Source organism: Callorhinus ursinus, unplaced genomic scaffold (assembly GCF_003265705.2).
Source record: "Callorhinus ursinus isolate GAN/ISIS: 27379988/994484 unplaced genomic scaffold, GSC_fseal_2.0 scaffold1, whole genome shotgun sequence".
In the NCBI taxonomy this organism is placed as follows: domain Eukaryota; kingdom Metazoa; phylum Chordata; class Mammalia; order Carnivora; family Otariidae; genus Callorhinus; species Callorhinus ursinus.
The window spans coordinates 87,747,901-87,761,474 of NW_027397063.1; the positions used below are offsets into that span (position 1 = coordinate 87,747,901).

The window sequence follows — 13,574 nt, forward strand, 5'->3', positions numbered from 1 at the left end:
GGTGATTTTAATACAGTTTATTTTTTATATAAATTATTCATTCCTGGAAATAGATAGATGGTTGTTTGCAAAATAGACTTGTGAATATATGAAGAAAAAATATAATGTTTTATCTTTTTCTGAGCAGCAAACTTTTCTAATACAGACTAATACTACCTTCCCTCCAATTGTCTTGACCTCTTTAACAGAACTCACCAGCTAACCAGCCATTCCCCAAGTCATCTGTTTTTATAAGCCATCTATCTTTCCATTCCACTGTCCAGTATCTCTGGCTTCTGTTTTCATGAAGTTTATCAGAAAGTTTACTCAGAAGGCAGGTTTGTTCTCAGGATAATGCTGTTTAATTCTAATGGGCGCATGTTTCGATCAATGAGGAAAAGGCGAACATGGCCCCAGATTCATCTCCAGAGAACAGAAAGAAAAGGAAGAGTAGGAGACATTTGTTGAGCACCCTTCTCTGTGTGAAGTGCTATTCTAGATATGTTAATTTAATTCTCTTAACAGTCCCATGATTAAACTGTCTGTCTTGCAAGTGAGGAAACTGGCTACAAAGCTGGTAACTTCTGGCACCAGGATTTGAATTCAGTGTTTGCCTCCATGCTCTTTCCACTGATCTGTATTTCATCCACTGCTGAAAACACACCTTGTCTAGAATACTAATTCCCTAATACCAAACGGACAAAGCTCCCCTTGTCCACAGGGAAATGAGAAAAATTAGGATAATGTGTTTTTTTTTTCTTAAATATAAATTTAGGCATTTTAAAGGACCATTCTTTTTTTGGGTATGACTGCTATGTTTTGGATATTTAAAATGCCCCTCCTCACACTTTTCTTTTTTTAAACAAAATGACATAATGGTCAGTGGTAGTTTTTTTTTTTTTAAATGATTGGCGTTTAATAGCCTTGTTAGCAAAACATGAGGTTCACAACCCAGTATCAGTTCCTAATTTTTTTTTAACTTTCTGTATGGAAATGATTTAAAATTTACCAAAAATTGGCAAGAATTAAGAATAATACAAAGGACATCAGTACATCTTTTACCCAGATTCTCCTATTGTTTAAACCTTACCATTTTTGTTTTTATCATTTGGTGGTTTGCCCTCAAATCCCCTCTTCTCTGGGATCATTTCCATGTCCCCCTTTGTCTTTTATGGCATTGATATGACATGTTTTTGGAGAATGCAGTCTTTTTGTCCCCCTTCCCCTCCCCAAAAGAATGTTCCTCATTTGGGGTTTCTGCATTACATTCAGGTTATGCATTCTCAGAATATTCCATCAGTGATACTATGTCATCAGAGCATCACATCTGGGGCCACAAGAGTGTCCATCTGCTCCTCATTGGTGATGTTTATTTTGGTCACCTGGTCAAGGTGTTTTTCAGTTTCTCCAATATATAGTTACTGTTTTTTAGCTTGTATCTAATAATCTGAAGAAGACTCTTTTAAGTCCATGCTATAACCAGGATTTAGTAGCTTTGGTGATTTTTGCTTTCAGTCTTTGCTAGTTGCAAAATGCTGATTTTTCTAACTCCAGCGTTCCGTCCTCATCTACCATTTGGCACTCAGCATTCTACTGTTAGCAGGAACCCTTTCTCCCCCAGCCATCCATTTGTTCATCTATACCTATGCGTGTACGGTTTTATATTTACTATTGTTTTGGACTCTTGGTTGTCTATTTTTTCAGTGGCTTATAATTCATTACTTTGGTGCTTAAATTGTCTTAAATTTGCTCAGTAGGAGCTCATTCAGTCTGGCTCCTATGTCCTTGTGGCATCGTTTTAGTTTTATTTATTTATTTATTTATTTTAGGACATTCTCTTAAATAAAAGATGTTCCAGGATCTGGAATCAGCAATTTCTGATTATTAGACACATAGCTCTGGTTGCTCGGTGTCATCTTCTAGGCCTATTCAGCAGACAGAATTAGGAAATGTGCATTGTACATCTGTAAACACATAAATATGCATGTGCCATGTACATTTTACATGTGCTTATATACACATTGTGTTTGATTTCAGAAATCATGAGTTCACACTAATACCTCCAATTTCTATCCATCCTCAGGGGTCTTGTCTTGACTTCCCCATTCCATATTCCTATGTCTCTGTTTTTTCAGAATTCTGGCACAAGTCAAGTTTATTCATTTGGTCAATCCTGTAGTACATCTGAAGTAGTTCTTAGAATTGCTTTTGCCCATGTCACTGTAAAAAAAACACTTAAAAGCTTGTTGGCAGTTCTCTCCCTACCTGTACTCTGCCCAATAATAAGGATATATAATTACATTCTGTGTTCATAAATTACTTGGGTTCTTTTTTCTCTCACTGTGATTATGTTATTTATTTGAAATAAATTGGATTCATTTGTTTCAGTTTTTTTCCAAGTTTAAGGTCCCCCCTACACACATACTTCACATCCTTGTTGATTTAATTTTTAAAAAATACATGGAATGCTAACATGTTTCTAAAAGTCGTAACTATACCAAAGGTTTACTGACAGGTGTTACTCTCTCATATCCCTTCTGTCCCATTCCCCAGCCCCTTCTTGGGTATCCAACCTCACTGTTCCCGCACCCCATGTTTCTTTTTATGAAGAAATGTAATGAAGGTGTTTTCTTATCTCCCCTGCCCCCCGCCTTTTCTTACAGTAAAGGTAGCATACATACAGGGAGATAGCCTTTTTGCCCAGGACTGAAGTTTCTCGGGGTATGGGACTTTCAAGTGCTAAAACTGGGAGAGTCGGGCAAACTGGGAGGGCTGGCCACTCCATAAACTTGCTTTCTAAAAAAATAACTCATTGGTGCATATTGTACATATTATAAAATTCACGTATATATCCTTAACTTCATTGAGGTATAATTTCACAAAATTCACTCATTTTATAAAAATTGTGCAACCTGACCAAAATCCAGTTTTAGAACATGTTCATCATTCCAGTAAACTTTCTCATGCCTGATTATAGTTAATGTGTGTTCCCACCACTCCCTGCCCCCTCCCCCGTTCCAGGCAACCACTAGTTACTTTCTGTCTCTATAGATTTTCCTTTTCTGGTTATTTCATATAAATAGAATCATACAATATTATCTTTTGAGTCTGGCTTCTTTTACTTAGTATGTTTTTGTGTTCATCCATGTCATTGCGTATGTCAGCATTTCTATCAGTATTCTTACTGCTAAATAGTATTCCATTATATGAATTCCTGTTTTATTTATTCATTTAATAGTCAATGGACAATTGAGTTGCTTCCTTTTTGGCCCTGGTGCATAATGCTGCTAAGATCATTCATGTGCAAGTCTTTCTGTTGCCATGGGTTTTCATTTCTTTTGGGTAAATACCTAAGAGTGGAATTGTTGGGTTGTGTGATTAATTTGTATTTTAACTTTTTAAGAAACTGTCGTACTGTTTTCCAACTTTACATTGCCACCAGCAATATATGAGGGTTCCTGTTTCTCCACATCCTCTCTAGCATTTGTTAACGACTTTTTTTTATTATAGACGTTCTTATAGATACAAAGTGGTATTTCATGGTTTAAATTTGCATTTCCCTAATGACAAAGTTGAGCATCTTTTCATGTGCTTATTAGCTATTTCACATAATGCTCTTACGGATTTTGCTTTTTTCACTTAGCATCTCCAGAAGTCACTTGTATTTTTCATAGAGATTTCTCGTTCTCTTTCTCTCTCTCCTTCTCTCCCTCCTTCCGTCTCTCTCTCTTGTGGCCTAGCATCCCACTGTGTGGACGTACATAGTTTATACAATCAATCTGCTATGCTTGGGCATTCAAGTAGTTCAGTGTTTTGTAAAATTACAGATAATGTTACAACAAATGATCTTACATATTTCTGTTTTGAAGTATACCTTCAGGGTAGATTCCCAGAAGTGGGATTACTAAGTGAAAAGACATATGCATATGTACTTTTATTACATATTGCCAAATACTTTTCCATAAAGGTTGTGGTAATTCATATTCCACCAGGAATGTATGAGACTTTCTGTTTCCCCAAAACTTCAGTATGTTGTCAAGCTTTTGAGTTTTTGCTAATCTGATGGGTGAGAAATGGTATCTCATTATAGCTTTAATTTGCATTCCTCTCACAATGAGTGAAGTTAAATATCTTTCATGTTTAAGGACCATTTTTATATCTTTTTTTCATGATTTTGAATTTGCTCATGCTTTTTTTTAATCATGCGAATTTTTTTTTTTTTTTATGTAGACAAATTTAACAATTCCTCCATGAAACCATCTGGGCTTGGTGCTTTTTTGTGGAGTAATTCTTTGGTAACTGTATTTCTCATATGCAGATTGTTTTTGTAAGCTTTCTATCTTTACAGGAATCAGTTTATTAAACCATATTTTTCTAAGAAAGTATTCTCTAGGTTTTCAGATATATTTCATTTGAAGTGGCATCCTTCATGTTTAAAATTTTTTTTCTCTGTATCAATAGCTATTTGTTGTTATTTCTTGTTCTGTATATATGCACTTTCTCCCCTTTATTTTCTTTATTAAACTAGCAAATATTTTGTCTATGTTGTTTTCATTTTTCCAGGACTCTATGCATTTATTTGACCAACTGTTTTTCTCTTCTCTACCTCTTTAGTGTTGATTTTAAAGATTTTTTAATTTCTGCTCTTGTATTTATTAATTTTTTCCTTGGGTTTTGTTTTACCTTGTTATTTCCCTAGCTCTTTCAGTTGGGAATGTAACTAATCTTTATTTTTTATTGATATAGGTATTTAGTGCTATGAAATTTTCTCTGATCACTGCTTTGAATGTAATCCTACAGATGTACTTATTATCATTATTTTTCAGAAATTGTGTATTTTTTTTAAAGATTTTATTTATTTATTTGACAGAGACACAGCGAGAGAGGGAACACAAGCAGAGGGAATGGGAGAGGGAGAAGAAGGCTTCCCGTGGAGCAGGGAGCCTGATATAGGGCTTGATCCCAGGACCCTGGGACCATGACCTGAGCCGAAGGCAGACGCTTAATGACTGAGCCACCCAGGCGCCCTAGAAAATCTGTGATTTTTGTTTCTATTCCCTATTTTGCCGGAGTTGTTTATGGCAATATCTTTAATTTTTAAGTGGAAGAACCTTTTATGGTTGCATTTTTAATTTCTATTTTTATTGCAGTGTGATTGGCAAGTATTATTTGTAATAATTTTATAGTGCCTACTGATATTTTCTTTGTGCCCTAATATATGATCAGATTTTTGCATATCCATATGAATGTTTCATGTATACATGAGAAGATTGTATGTTCTCTATTATTAGGTTGTAGTATTCAATATATATCCAAAAATTCACCTTACGTTGTTTAGTTCTTACATATCCCTACACTTTTTTTGTTCACTTGACCTGTCTTGTCCTGTGTATTAAAGTTTCTTTTAGTAGTGTTTCTGTTTCTCCTTGCATCCCTTGTAGTGTTTGTTTCATATAGGTGATTGCTATGTTATGTGTCGTGTAGATATTCATACCTGTTACATCCTAAGTGTGAAGTGTGGATTTTAACAGAGTTTTCTTTTTGTTTAGTGTAATCCTTTTTGAAATTGTCTTTTGACCTTGAGTTAAACGCATTCACATTTATTGATATGACTTAATGTTTAGACTTAATTCTGTTATTTGTTACAGTTTTTGCAGGTATTATGGTATAATTACTGTGTATCTTTTTCTACTTGGTATGCCCTCTTTGCTTTTGAAAAAAAAATCCTTTTGGTATTTAGGAAAGTTTGTATTTTTATTCTAGTTATGGCTTTATATTAATATTTTGTAGGATTTTTAATCCCCTTTTTTCTCACTTAAACTTTTACTCTTTGGGTATCAGTTCTTTATCCTATCCTTTAACTTTGACCTATTACTAAATGAGGGTCATTGTTCTTTTTCTACATTTCCCTTTTTCTTTCCCTAAGTAGGCTCCATGTCCAGCGTGGAGCCCAATGTGGGGTTTGAACTCACAACCCTGAGATGAAGACATCAAGAGTTGGACGCTTAACTGACAGCCACTCAGGCAACCCATCCCTTTCCCATTTTTAATAGTATTTTTCTACTTTATCAAAACACAGAAAATGGTCTAAATTCTACAATTAAATATATGAAATGCTTCCGATGAGTCCTTTTGCCTAGGTTTTCTCAACCATCTATTGGTTGGATGAAGCTCATCCTGTAGGTGCTTTTATATTACACACTTATCTAGTATTCTCTGAATTTTTTTCTGTGTTCAACCTTTTCCTTTTATTGGTACTTAAAGGATATCTTGGTTGTATATAATATCCTTAGTTAATATTTTCTTAAGTTTCTTGAAAATGTCGCTTCACTCTTGTCTCGCCTTGTATGTTGTTTGGGGTTTTGTTTTTTTAGGGTTTTTTGTTTGTTTGTTTGTTTTGAGAAGTCTGATACCAGTCTAATTCTCTTGTCTTTATTTCACCTTTTTTTTTTTTTTTGGTCTGGAAGCTCTGAGAATTATTTTTAGAGTCTGATAGTTTTATTAGGATATATATCAGAGTTGATCATTCCAAGTCACTTTTCCTGTTGTGCCCTTTCTATGTACAGATTGAAGTCTTTTATTTCTGGGAAGTTTTCCATGGATTACAGTTTTAAACATTAATTCTATTGCATTGTTTTTGTCCTTCTGGGACATCAGTTAAAGATATGGTGGACGCTCTTTGCCTAACTTCTATTTCAACTGCTTTCTCTGTGATTTTTTGTTACTTTCTTATTTAATTTTTATTTACATTTTTTCTCTGTTTTTCTACAAGATAACTTTATTAAATTTTTATCCAAGGCTGTTCTCCCTTGAGCACCTTATAATTTTATCTGGTATAATTTTGCTTTTTTCTGTTTCTGCATTCAACCAACTCTCATTTTATCTCTTTCTCCCTATTTTTGTACATTTCTGTTCATAGTACTTGTACTTCTAATTCAATCTAGTTTTTTCATATACCATACACTTGACATTTTATTTAGTTGGGGTGTGCTGGTATAGTTTTCTTAAGCTTCTGGGTTTCCTCTTTGGAGGGAGTGGAATTTTCAGTAGCAGAAATGAATTGTGTTGATGTTGGGGAAAGAGAAAGCTAGTGTGCCTTGTTTCTTTTTTTATCACCATCAGATACTTCATTTTCTTTAAAATATTTTGTTTCTTTCTCCTACCTCATTCTTCTCCGGATGCAGTGCTTTACCAAAGCTACCACTTCCAATCCTGTCTCCTCCTGTGCATCTAGTGTTGTGAACCATCTATCAAGCACACACCTGTGTTCAGAATTTTGTCATTAAATGTACTGTCTCTTTCTAGGGATGATTTTACCTTTGCTGTTCCTAACTCCTCTATTTCTTTCTACTCCATTCCACAGAATCTCTTAAACTTCCCCTTAATTGCTGTCTTCACTCACAGGCTTGCCATCAGCAGGACAAAAGTAGGAGTCTTAGAATTGTTCTCTACTTACAGGTCATTTGAAGGTTGCAGTATTCTCTGTCTCCTAGTAATGCTGAAGGTTGAAGTCACTTCAGGTCTAAATTACTCTCCTTGTTGAATTTATCATTTCATTTGGAGGCTGTGGGGATATTTAGAATCAGACAGCACCATTGTTCTCCAAACCTGGAGTTTGTCCTTTTCCAGTTTTTAAAATAATTTTGATAGTTTGTGAAATCCAAAATTCCCAAGACCTGTTGATTCAAAGATTGGGTCTTAGCAGTAAATCATTCACTGTGTGTTTTCCATTGGGACAGATTGAACAGAAAGCTGTTGGTTCTTAGTTTTTTCTGTCCCCTTTGCCCATAAGCAGCACCAGTAGGAAAGAAGCTCTGTTTTCCTCTTTTCCCTAGTGTTGGTATTCTTGCTGTTAACTTACAGGTTAACTTGGGATGCAAATTTCTGTTCTGAGAAAGTTCTAAGTGGCATACTCATGTTGCTAAAATGGGATATTTGTGGGCTTTAAACTATGAAATAACGTGACTAAGTTTTCTAGTCATCCAGTGAACTATGCATAATACCAATTGTGATAAAAGATGTAATAGTATACATTTTTGAGTAAAATTTAGTGTTATTAATGATGTTTAAACCCCCTGGCTGCCATAACACAATACCATAAACTGCATGGTTTACACAACAAAAATGTATTTTCTCACAGGTCTGGAGGCCTGGAAGTCCGAGGTCATGGTGCCAGCATGGTCAGGTTCCGGTGAGAATATTTATCCTGGCTTGTCTCTTCCTGGCTGCTTTCTCACTGTGTTTTCACCTGGCAGAGAGGGGAGTTGGGGGGGAGAGGGAGAGCAAGTACGGTCTGGTAGCTTTTATAAGGACACTAATCTCATCATGAAGGCCCTACCCTCATGACCTCATCTAAACCTAATTATCTCCTAAAGGTCCCATCTCCAAATACCATCACATTAGGGCTGCAACATAGGAAATGTGGATGACACAATTCAGTCTATAGCTCCATTGGAGATACTGCCTACCTGCCTGCCTGGAGTATGGGATTCAAGATTTGTGGGGCAAGCAAAGTCTGGTACCTATGGTTGAGTAGAAGAGTATTCTTTTTTTTCTTTTTTAAAGATTTTATTTATTTATTTGACAGAGAGATAGCACAAGTAGGCAGAGAGGAAGGCAGAGGGAGAGGGAGAAGCAGACTCTCCACTGAGCAGGGAGCCACAGGCTGGGCTCGATCCCAGGATGCTGGGATCATGACCTGAGCCAAAGGCAGCCGGCTTAACTGACTGAGCCACCCAGGTGCCCCAGAGTAGAAGAGTATTCTTGAAAACAACAACACTAAGTTGTTGATATTATCATGTGACAAAATGAAGACCACAAAGAATTGAACAGGAGAGCACAGGAGATACCAGCCAGAAGAAATGGTGAGTGCTCATTAATGAATTGCTATAAAAGCAGGGTAACACCACAAAAGAAAACAGTGAAAGATGAAGGTCACTACTAGTATGCTAGTTATTCCAGAAAAGGTCCCACGAAGAGGGAAAAAACAAAAAAAAACTGATTCAGACATAAGAATATAGAGTCCTTATTTCCAATGTGTTATACTTTATTAGAAGAATATTTGTAAGTGGAACTTACATTATAAATTTTCTTTTTTAGATTTTTTTAAGATTTTATTTTAGAGATAGTGACAGAGATAGCGAGAGAGATCACCAGCAGGGAGGAGAGGGAGAAGCAAGCTCCTGCTGAGCAGGGAGCCTGATGTGGGGCTTGATCCCAGCACCCTGGCATCATGACCTGAGCTGAAGGCAGATGCTTAACCGACTGAGCCACCCAGGTGCCCTGTAAATTTTATTTTCATAAAATTTATGGGTCGAATAACTCTTCTTCATACTAGCTCTATGACCTTATATAAATCACGACTTCTGAGCTTCAGTTTCCTCTTCTGTAAAATTTGGGGACACATAAGAGATCCCTCAAAATATCAGCCCCCTCCTCATTTCTTTTACTCTCTTTTAAGTTTTGGCTCCCTTTCTGCTTTCTCCTCTCCAGGAGATGATGGGATGGAAGATGGGCAGTAGGACTTTGTATTACAGTTCCTCAGAGAAATGGAACCAATAGGTTTTAGTGTGTGTGTGTGTGTGTGTGTGTGTGTGTGTGTGTGTGTGATTTATTATAAGGAATTGCTTCATTTGATTATGGAGGCTGGCAAATCCAAGATCTGCAGGATGAGTTGGGCAGGCTAGAGACCCAGGAGAGTCAATGGTTTAGTTCCATTTTGAGTTGGAAGGCCTGAGAACCAGAACTTTGGTGCAATTTCGGTCTGAGAACAAGAAAAAAAAGCTAAGGGGAAGGCCATCAGAAGAGCATTCTCTCTTTCTCAGAGAGGATCAGATTTTTTGTTCTGGTCAGGCCTTCAACTGATTAGATTAGATGACACCCACCCACACTACAGAAGCAATCTGCTTTAGGTAGTCTATGACTTAAATATTAATCCTAAAAAAAAAAAAAAAAAAAAGTTAAACTCATCCAAAAATACCCAAAGCACCCAAAGTAGTATTTGGCCAATAGCTCGGCAATCCCTGGTCCACTCAAGCTCACACACAAATATAACCATCACAGTCTGCAAGGAAGGTACAAGTCCGGGGGGTGGGGGGCAGCAAAACCACAAGAATATAATGAATTTCAGCTACAAGACTCCATAAAAATAGAAATTAGGGGAAAACATCCTAGAGGAGGAATCCAAACATTGCCTTAAAAATGTATCAAAATCTTTCACTCAGTATGAACTAATTTATTTGTTACTGTTTTGTAAAGATGTTAAATAAGAAAGCAAACAGTGCTTCAGGAAAGGTATCCCTTCACCTGGGCATCTTGCCTGGGTAGCTACAAATTATCAGTAGCACATGATTCCAAAGGAAATTTAAAAAAGAAGAAATTATATAGATTAAATGGAATTAAGATTTCTATGGTGGTGAAAATGGCTGAAAACTGGTCTATTTCTCCTACTTTCTTGATTGGCATTTGTATCTGACCTTTTTATGTTTGTGCATTTCTCTTTTCTATTAAGCTTTTTCCAAAAATTGTTTTAGAGAGTTTTTATGATTTTGACAGCTTGACATTTATATTCCAGGCAAAAATGCTAAGCTTTTTCAAGCATGTATACTAAGGTCTTTGAGAAAATAAACCCAGTCATTTGATACCACTGCAGGGAAATAGCCGTCATCTTTCTAAATCAAATGAGCTATTCATGAGCTTATTTAATACCTCATTGTATTCTATAATTATCCTACAGTGTCTGGTTTTGCAAGTATGAATAGGAATAGGAAGTCATTCTCTGCATATCACTCTACTCACATATTTCTTATCTTTCCCTTTTTTTGATGGTCCTCACAAGTGCTAGATGAGTTTTCTTGGTGTCCTCCAGATTCCTCTTCTGAAGGAAACTGCCCCACCATGGTCACTGCTGCAGGAAAACGATCTTGGCTATTTCGGTTATCCTTCCCAGCTATGCCAATTGGAACAAGGCAGCAATCTTGTGCAAAGACTAAATTTCTGATGGTGGCCTTTAAGATAGTCAATCTATAGTGTGGCTGTGTTCAGTCGTGATGAGCTGGGTCGCTTCAGATTTTTGCTCCAAATTCTAGACTGAATAATTCTAAAAATTGGTTGGCAGTGGGAAAGGAAGCTGAGGGTATATAAGGAGACTATAAAGCAGAAGCGGCATACATGAGCCAACATTAGGAGGAAGCAGAAACCATGGGTAAAGATGAGGTAAAGAAAACTGATCAGAGGGTAAGTTGTCAATTTACGTTGAAAAAGTAAAGTGTAGAAATAGAAAAAGAAACTGCTGGTGAGTGGCTCATGTTACATTTAGATGAAAATTCAATTGATTGCTATCTGGATACAATAATCCAATTCTCTCCAGCCATTGTTTGGATCCAGAATGACCTTCCATCAAACTTAGCTGTGCTGTAATTCCTTACTTCTGAGCGCCCAATCTCTCTCTCTCCCCACCCCCTCTACTATATAACAAACTCCCATCACTTGGCTACCTAAGTAAGTTTATGTTTTATAACCCAAAGAGCCTGCTGAACTGACCCCAGAGCCAATGGCTTCCCTGAGTAAGGCTGTCCTCACAAACTCAGCCAGGCAGCAGTGGTGCTTCACCTGCTTGAGCTCCAATCCTGAAATTTTCATTCTTAACTTTTAGCTTGAAAAAATTTTAAAACTATACTAACTGCAAGAATAGTGCAATAATATCTACGTATGTGTGTGTACTTATAGTTGTTATATATTTGATCATATATATTTGATCACTATTGTTGAGTATAACACTGTATAATAATCCTTTACCGATTTGTCTATCTCATCCTACGGGACTATAAGCTTCAGGAGAGTAGGTCTGTCTTTGTTTCTTTATATCAGCAGTGTTGAACACTATACTTGGCACATAGTATCAATGTGTGAAAGTGAATGAGGAGGTGAATAAACAACTACATTTAAATTGTATTCTTTTCAGAGAATCCATTTGCCATTATCAAGTGGGAAAATCTCCACTGGTAACCCAGCAAGAGAAGCTGGTAGTGCAGGGTTTAGGGTCTGGCAGGTGCAGAGATGCTTGGCTGATGGATCCATTAGCTGATCCATGTGATGATTTCATGGTCATCATTAAAAAAAAAAAAAAAAAAAGGACTTAACTGCTAGTGTGAATGCAGCAATATTACCTAGAATATAGCATCTTTTCTTTTCCTGGGAAGCCCATAGCATTCTTATACTTCCCCCTCCCCCCTTTTTAAAACTGAGTACTGGAAGGGACTTTTACAGATCATGTGATTTAATCTTTTAATTTTACTGATGAAGATTCTGAAACCAGAGGAGTTGAGTAACTTCCTCAAGCTGGTTATTGTCATAAATTTGCATCGTTTTTCCCTTGAGACCTGACTCACTTCCCTAAATGCAGCATCCTGCTAGGTAAATTTATGTACTAGACCATTACCACTGTTGCATTTTCTCAATAGAGGGATGAACTCTTCTCTGAATTAAGTGCCCTCCACCACACACACACACACACACACCTGAGGTGGCCATGAACACACAAAATCAGCATTCCTACCATCTGCTCAACATATGTGTAACTCCCTGCCTCATTCGAGAGTGTATTTTTAACGCTTTTCTTTAAAGGACCTCATGTTTTTCAGGCATTGGCAAAAATTAATCTTGAAAATTACAAAATCAAAATATGTTGAGTAAATTAAGACCCATTTTCTCTGACAGCATTTGGTCTAGGCAATGATTGCAAAACTCCATCTGCATTTTGTAAGATGACTTCTCTGTGAGTACCCTTGCAACAGCTTGATTTAGGAGTGTACTTCCGATATTAATTTGACTATAGCTGCTCCTGCCACGGAGAAATAGAGCCCCTGGTCTTTAGGGCTCTTCATCAGAGCACCATGTTTGGGAGCACTGTGTTCTGTGGGAAATATTTACGGAGGCAGTGTTCTCTCTCGGGATCCCAGCTTTCAATCTTTTAAAGTACAGTTTGTCTCAGAACTTTGCTTTTTGGGGCGCCTGAGTGGCTCAGTCATTAAGTGTCTGCCTTCGGCTCAGGTCATGATCCCGGGATCCTGGGATCGAGCCCCGCATCGGGTTCCCTGCTCAGTGGGAAGCCTGCTTCTCCCTCTCCCACTCTCCCTGCTTGTGTTCCCTTTCTCGCTGTCTCTCTCTCTCTGTCAAATAAATAAAAAATTAAAAAAAAGAACTTTGCTTTTTATAAGTTTTGAAATCCTTTTTATTACCTTTTTTTCCTTTGCTTTCCTAGACAGAATTTCTCTGAGTAAACAAGGTGAAGTGGCAGCATTTTTCATAGTAGTATGGATTTTTTAGGGTTTTTTTGGTTGTTGTTGTGATCAGTGGAGGATTGGCCCAGGAAAAAAGAAATGTATGAAACATAAAAATATATATATATAAATGCCAATTCATTCCTTTTTCTTTGAGCTCCTTTTTATTAAAACATTTATTCAATAAATATTTATTTAGTGCTTACTATGTGCCAAGCAAGCTAGCTGTGCTAGGTGCTCAATAAGTATATTATTATAATGATTATATTTACATTTTATATTAGTTTAATAAGCAGCATACATTTCTATACATAA

At 36.7% G+C, this 13,574-nt stretch overlaps 1 protein-coding gene across 1 annotated transcript in view; it reads left to right on the forward strand.

Moving 5' to 3' along the window:
- Positions 1-6,852: 6,852 nt before the first annotated feature.
- The window catches only part of WDR49 (WD repeat domain 49), a 157,210-nt gene continuing 150,488 nt past the window's right edge, over positions 6,853-13,574 (forward strand). Inside the window, exon 1 of the mRNA XM_073897692.1 lies at positions 6,853-11,214. Within this exon, the coding sequence (XP_073753793.1) occupies positions 11,179-11,214 (36 nt within the window). The 5' untranslated portion in view covers positions 6,853-11,178. The remainder of the gene's footprint in view (positions 11,215-13,574) is intronic.